Raw genomic sequence first — 7902 nt, forward strand, 5'->3', positions numbered from 1 at the left:
GAGGCGAGGGGACTCACTTTAATCCAGCACCCCAAAGGAAACAGTACTTACTACGTCCACGTCGTTGTTTCTGGGTAGCGCTAAAAGTAAGGTTAATACAGTTAAAGAAACCCTCGAAAATAGTGATTCCCATTTTGAAAAATCACTATGACCTTGAAATAACCTTGAAAATCGAGTTCAAGGTCAAGATCAGAGTACAGATAGGTGACCCCCTCGGCCCCCTTTAACATTTGTCTGAACCAATTTTACGTATTTGGCTTAGGTTCCGATATATTCAATTGGGAAATCAAAATTCGCAAACCTGACCTTCATTCGACCTTGCCATGACCTTAATTAACATATCATTTTGAACGTAAAATTTCCCGCTCTTTTCAAATCCGGGATCAAAAATAAGTGTTCCCATTTAAAACATCACTTTGACCTTGAAATAACCTTGAAAATCGAGTTCAAGGTCAAGGTCCTTGGTACCATTACGTGACCCCCTCTGTCCCCTTCTACTTTTGTCTGGACCATTTTTCTCTATCTGACTTAGATTACGAGAAATTCAGGTGGGGAGATTAAAATGGCCCACCCTGTATATATAAATGTATACTGGTGACATCACTTGCCTACAGAGGAAGCGTGCGCTACGACGCCGAAATTGATGTGTAACGGCCAGTGTAGCTCTTTTGCTCGACAGAATCACGTGTATTTACGGTGAAAAAGATGTCGTATCCGAAAGGTGATAAAAGTAATATGTCTCGTGCATGTCGTTCGAAAAAAAGAAAATTTCAAGAGAATCAACATACTGGCAAGAGAGAGTAGCTCCGATTTAGACTCTTCAAGTTCGAGTGCTAGTGCTAGGAAACTTGCTACTGCTGACAGTGATGAAGTGTCGAGCAGTCCTTTGCTTGCATACCGCATTATTGAATTTTTCACTGTGTTTAATGCCCTATCTGATATGTTATGTTGTCATAATTGTAAGCAAAACGTGCGGTTCGAAGAAACAACAATGCGAGGCTTGGGCTTCAAGCTCGTATTTGTTTGTCGGTGTGGCAGACGTCTTGTAAATTCAGGACCTCTTATAAATACAGGTTATGAAATAAACAGACGTATAGTACTGGTAATGCGTTTGCTTGGTATCGGAAGAGATAGTATTAATTTGTTTGTAAACTTCATGGACATCTGTAAAGGTCTTTCTCAATCATCCTATGATCGCATTATTGAATATTTCCATGCGGCTAGCTCGTCTGTTTTCGATTATTGTTGTAAGAAAGCCATAGAAGAAGAAAAATTGGAAAACGAGAAACGTGAAAAGCCCCTTTTGCATTTAAAAGTATCCGGTGATGGGAGCTGGAAAAAAAGAGGCTTTCAATCTCTATTTGGCGTAACTACATTAATTGGATATTTCAGTGGTAAAATCGTGGATTTAGCAGTTAAATGCAGTTCATGTTTTCAATGTACTCGTAAAAAAACTGAATTGAACACCGAAGATTTTTTCACCTGGTATAAAGAACACGAAGCAGTTTGCGAAAAAAATCACGAAGGATCTGCAGGCAAGATGGAGGTCGACTCTGTGTTCGAAATGTTTCAGCGATCCGAGGAGAAGTACGGAGTAAAATACATTAATTATATAGGAGACGGAGATTCAAAGACATTTAAGGCCTTACTCGATGCTTCACCATACGGAGATCTCGTCGTGACAAAAAGCGAATGTATCGGGCACGTACAAAAGAGAATGGGAAGCCGTCTTAGGAACGTAAAAAAACTGCACGGTATTGGTGGTAAGGATAAACAAAAGCAGTTTGTTAAACTTACCGATGCGCTTATCAAAAAGTTGACAACGTACTACGGCTTAGCCATCCGGCGTAATATCGTCAGTGTAGACGGCATGAAAAAGGAAATTCTCGCAACTTATTACCATTTGTGCTCGACCGACGAGAACCCCAATCACTCGTATTGCCCGGACGGAGCGGATAGCTGGTGTAAATGGAAAAAAGCAGAGGCTACTGGAGCAGATGTGAGTCTGATTAAACATCCCGCAGCTTTACACCCAGATGTATTGGGTTGGCAAATAAGTTCGTTCGGTTTTTTGACTGGTATAAAATACAATTTATTTAATATACAAAATATATACTAATCAATAATGTATTGACCATTTTTTTCTATGACTTCTTGCCATCTTTTTACCAATTTCATAATCCCACATTCATAAAATAATTTCTGAGGTTTACCGGCAAAAACTGATCCAGTTGCGTTTTAACAGCTTCATTATTAGCAAAGTTTTTCCCGTTCAGAGAATTTTGCAGCGACCGGAACAAATGATAATCAGAGGGTGCCAGGTCCGGTGAATAAGGAGGGTGAGGTAAAACATCCCAGCCAAGCCTTAACAATTTGTTCCGAGTAGTTAATGAAGTATGGGGTCTGGCATTGTCGTGGTGGAAGACGACTCCTTTTCGATTTGCCAATTCTGGACGTTTTGAACGTATTGCTTGATTCAATTTCGTTAATTGGGAGCAATATACAGTTGAATCGATCGTCCTGCCTGATGGTAAGAGCTCATAATAAATGATACCTTTATAATCCCACCACACTGAGAGCATAATTTTCTTCGGGTGCAATCCTGCCTTCGAGGTTGTTTGTGGTGGTTCACTGCTGCTTCCCCATGATCTTTTACGTACTACGTTATCGTAGACGATCCACTTTTCATCTCCCGTAACCAACCGCTTCAAAAATGGATCGTTTTCTTGGCGTTTCAGCAGCGCGTCGCAGATGGAAATGCGAGCGGTTAAGTTGGCCTCGGTCAATTCGTGCGGCACCCAAACATTGAGGCGAGAAACGTATCCCAACTGACGCAAATGGTTTTCTACACTTGTGTGGGATATATTAAGTGTCGTAGCAATCTCTCGTACTGTTTGCGATGGATTTTTGTCGACGGTATTCTTTATTACAGCTGAATCAATCTCTGCTGGACGACCAGAACGGGACGCGTCACTAACATCAAAATCTCCAGAACGGAATTTGGCAAACCATTTTTGACACACACGTTCTGTTAAAGCATCGTCCCCATACACATTACAAATCTTTTTATGAGCTTCCGCAGCTCGTTTGCCTTTTTTGAAATAAAAAAGTAAAATATGGCGAAAATGGACGTTCTTTTCTTCCATATTTGCAACCGTGCAGTACGCACAATACTCTGGTATTAACCGGCGTATGTTTACAAATAGGTTAGGTGGAACGTCGCTTTTCAGCTGCGCAAGCGCGTTGTGCGATAACGCTGTGGAAAAGAGATAGCAGAACGAGTAAACCTACTCCGATTAAAAAACAGAACGAACTTATTTGCCAACCCAATACAAAAGCATTTACTGCCGATTTATCAAGATTTGTCAAAAGACGACTTGCTGCCCCGTTGCTTAGGTGGTCACACGCAAAATGCGAACGAGAGTTTTAACAGCACGATATGGCGCTTAGCCCCAAAAAATTTACATTCTGGTGTGAAAATCGTTGAGATTTCGGCTCATATTGCTGCTGGAGTATTTAATGAAGGTCTCACAACAGTTTTGAAAATCATGAATGCCATGGAGATCATCGTTGGTCGGCAGAGCCTTCAATACACGCAGTTCAAGGATTCGGAAAGGATTAAGAGGCAAGACATTCAGACTGATCAGACCAGCAAGGAAGCCCGTAAGGCTCACAAAGAACTACAACAGATGAACAACAGCATGTACGAAGAGATTGAAGGCCTTTTGTACGCCCCTGGAATCGCTGACTGAGTCGTAAGTACCATTTTTCGGTATTCAAAACTTTAAACGCATTTTACTCAAAACAACATTTTCAAAATTGGCAATCACGATTACTCAAAAACTACTCGGCCGATTTAGCTGAAACTTTCAGGGTTTCTTCTTTATACTCTTAGCTTGTCTGTAAACCTAAATGTTTTGGAATTATATGTTGCAAAATTTAATTATTAATGCAAAAGTGTCTGAAAAAATACGGAAAATCACCGATTTTCTCGAAAAACTTCTGCCAAACGTAGAATTTTTTAATTTTTTGAGGTTTACCGACAAATTATATGTATTTTTAACATAAATTTTTTTCCTGGTCTGTTACAGATGAAAATTACGACGTCCAGAGTGGTAGCCGTTTTTTTGTAGGTCTACTTTGCGCCAGCGCGCAGCCGCCATTTTGTTTTGAAAAATAAAAAAAAATTTTTTTGAATTTTTCATTCTTATCTTAACAAATATACAAAGTTTTGTAATGATTAAATAAAACCTTCTTGGTAAAAAAAATGTTTTTTAATGCGTAATTTCAGCCCGTCTAATTGTATTTACCCCCTTAATGAATTGCTAGTGCGACAGAAGCTGAGTCCGTGTCTGAATCGCATGTGCGATGGAGTCTACGTCGACGCTCGACTTGGAGGCAAGCGTGGCTTGCGTTATGAATGTTGCCGAGGCGACGGTGACTAAGTCTCGCTGGGACTTAGTCGTGAGTGTGAATCACGTAGTGAGTCGCGTGTGCGACGGCGTATAAGTCTCGTGTCGACTTATACGTGACCGTGACTTGCGTTGATAAGGCCGCGTATGTGACTAACGCTAAGTCTCGTTGAGACTAGAAACGAGTATCCCTCGCATGTTCAGTCGCCGATGCGACGATCTATAAGTCGTGAGTAGACTTATCGGCGAACGTGGTTCGCGTGAGCGCTGCGCCCCTGGCAGCGGAGCAATAGCGAGCGTGGCTCGCGTGAGAGCTGCGTCCCTGGCAGCAGAGTTTCAGTAGAAACCTACGACTTGCGCGGAGTCGTGAGCCCGACAAGTACAGCGTTATGTCGAACTGATACACCAGAGCTGCGACATTTGAGCTATCGCAAAGGAAAGCGTCCACCGCGGTGGAGGCTCCGAGGTAATCCGAATGGTCGCGCGAAGCCTTCTCTCAATCCTCGATCGTATGGAGAAGATGGAAGATCCGTGGAGTTACCTAAAATTCGTACCAACAAATGCCAACGTGTCTTAGACACTCTACAGGAAGTAAAGATTAATGCAGAGATGCAAAAGAATATCTCGTTTGAGGCAAAGGCTCAACGTGCAAGCGCACGTGTCCAAGTGAACAGACAAGCAATTCCACGGTGTCCAAGTGAACGGTGTACAAATTAACAGCACGCATCGTTCTGTGTCCAAGTGAACAGTAGGCAACTGAAGGGTGTCTAAATGAACGGTGTCCAAGTGGGGAGCGATGCACTTGGACACGGTGCATTTGGAAACAGACAATCACAGCACCGTATGATTAGAGACATTTGTAGGGTCCCTTGGAACAACGACTTGTGATTGGACTGTGTCCAATTGCCCCGTGTCCAACTGATATACACCCGTCCAAGTGAACGGTGTCCAAATGAACTGTGTCCAAGTGAACGGTGTCCGAGTAAACAGTGATCATCCTTCTGTGTCCAAGTGAACAGTGGGCACTTGAACTGTGTCCAACTGAACGGTGTCCAAATGAACGGTGTGTAACTGAACGTCGTGCATTTTCTTTCGTGTCCAAAAACAACGGTGCCCAAAAGTTTCGTGTCCAAACGCACCGTGTCCATTTGCACCGTGTCCATTTGCAACGTATCCAATTGTACTGTGTCCAACTGAATGCCACTCGTCCTACCAACGTTACGATCAGAGCATTTGCGGACAACTGTACTAACGTTTCCTGCAGACAGTTAACAGCCGATTTAATGTCCAACGTTCTGCGATCGGAGTCCAGTAATCGTTTTGGTTTTTGACGAAAATGTCGCTGACATTTACACTCACCAGCAAGAGTAGCACACTCGCGGGAAACTACTTTCCAGCCATAGATCTGGGCGATGGCGATTACTCGGTTTGACAGCCTTTGAAACCTATAACACGATACCGAAGGTAAATGCGTCAAATAATAAATTTTAATTTGATGAGGACGACAAAGAAATTATAATTCCTGAGGGATCGTACGAATTGTATGCCATATACCGGTACCTGAAACATGCGATGTTGGAAACCATCAAACCGATCACTACCAATGATGATGATGATGATGATCTCATAGTTATTCGCGCCAATGAGAATATAATGAAGTATGAGATCAAGTGTGTTCACCGGATCAATTTTAACGAACCAAATACCATTGCATCGCTATTGGGATTTTCTTCAGATCGCATTCTACAGCCACGACAATGGCATGAATCGAACGTGACAATCAACATTACGGATGTGAATATTATTCGCATAGAATTTAATGTGACCACCGGTGCGTACAGCAACGACAAATGTGTGCACCATACACGAGTTTTCGTTTAATGTACCACCAGGATATAAAATATCGGAAACGCCAGCACAGATCATTTATCTTCCGATCTTTGCACGGAGCGTATCGAATTTGACGATACGCGTTGTGGATCAACACGGTCGATTGTTTGATTTCCGCGGAGAGGAGATAATTGTCAGGTTGCATGTGCGGCGGCGGCGGCAATAGGACACCAGAGATGCTCGTATTAAACGAAGCGAGTCAGAGTAAATACGTGAGTGACATTTTTCCCGCCTAGAGGACAATTATAAACGACCGCATTAAGAAAAATAAGAAACTTAGCGCAGCCAACATTGGATTTTTAAGATCTTTGGGATTCATCGTGCGAAAAAATACGTAAAGATGGTCGACATTTTGAACATTGCGGTGAGCCGAACTTTGACGATCGCATCGTCAAGATGGAAACTCACACGTACAATCCATACGCCAATACATCTTTTGGACACAGTGATGAGATACGAATACCGATACTACAGCAGGATTTGTACACGTTGCCATGTGAAAGTTTTCTGTACATCGAGGGCAAGTTTGTGTAAACGAGGATAGAAGGGGATAACCAAGCAGTTGAGATATTGACAAATAATTGCGCGGCCTTTCTGTTCGATGAAATCCAGTACGAACTCAATGGTGTGGAGGTTGACCGCTGCAGAAACGTTGGAGTAACGAGCACGTTCAAACACTATGTATCGCTGACTCGTGACAAAAATTTATTGTTGAAAAACGCTGGTTGGGATCTTTCGAGGAACATATTTGCGGGATACTTTAATTATTGTGTCCCGCTTAATACATTGCTAGGCTTTTGTGAGGACTACAAACGGATCGTAATCAACGTTCGTCACGAATTGATTTTCATATGTTCACGCAACGACTACAATTGCGTGGTGGGACATGCAAACTCTGACCCAAAGATTGATTTGTTCAAAATACAATGGCGATTGCTTCACGTTATGCTGAAAGATATAAACAGACTGTCTATGTTGCGAATTCTGGAAAGCGGTCGATATATGAGCATGAGTTTTCGTTCGTGGGTTTGTACGAATTTCCACTCCTACAGAGCACGACCAAGCATTCGTGGGCTGTCAAGACGGCGACTCAGCTGGAGAAGCCGCGTTACGTCATCTTTGCTCTGCAGACTGGTCGAAAGAATTCCCTCACTGGTAATGTTATCATATTCGTCTACTGTAAGCTGACTAACGTGAAACTCTATCTCAACTCGGAATTTTATCCGTACGACGATATGAATTTGAATTTCGATAAACAGAGATACGCCGTTCTGTACTATATGTATGTTCCGCAAATCATATTACGGATGTGACAACGGCAATGTGTTGTTCGATCCCACACAATTTCTTACTCATTGTCCGTGTGTGGTCATTAATTGCTCACGACAAAACGAATCCATCAAGAGCGCTACTGTCGATGTGAGAATTGAATTCGACTGCAAGGAGAATATACCGATGGATACCACAGCTTACTGCCTCATTCTGCACGATCGCATTGTGGAGTACAGTCTCCTGACCAACATTGTGCGCAAAATCACATAAAAATGAACGTGCCTACATTTGTGGACCTGCAAGGATTTACGGTTGGAATGAGATTTCA

General features: G+C 42.5%; 1 protein-coding gene across 2 annotated transcripts; it reads left to right on the forward strand.

Moving 5' to 3' along the window:
* Positions 1-599: 599 nt before the first annotated feature.
* LOC116848089 lies at positions 600-4345 on the forward strand. 2 transcript variants are annotated; one of them, XM_032823855.1, is made up of 3 exons: positions 600-1999; positions 3397-3755; positions 4092-4345. In XM_032823855.1, the coding sequence occupies exons 1-2, from the start codon at positions 1969-1971 to the stop codon at positions 3750-3752; spliced, it is 387 nt and encodes a 128-aa protein (XP_032679746.1). In that variant the 5' UTR covers positions 600-1968; the 3' UTR covers positions 3753-3755; positions 4092-4345. The 2 variants fall into 2 exon arrangements, 1 of the variants encoding a protein (XP_032679746.1); XR_004378905.1 differs by having other exon boundaries at positions 600-3755.
* Positions 4346-7902: the final 3557 nt, after the last annotated feature.

The sequence above is a fragment of the Odontomachus brunneus genome, unplaced genomic scaffold (genome assembly GCF_010583005.1).
Source record: "Odontomachus brunneus isolate Ranch 3 - 2012 unplaced genomic scaffold, Obru_v1 Obru_scaffold_089, whole genome shotgun sequence".
Taxonomy (NCBI): Eukaryota; Metazoa; Arthropoda; class Insecta; order Hymenoptera; family Formicidae; genus Odontomachus; species Odontomachus brunneus.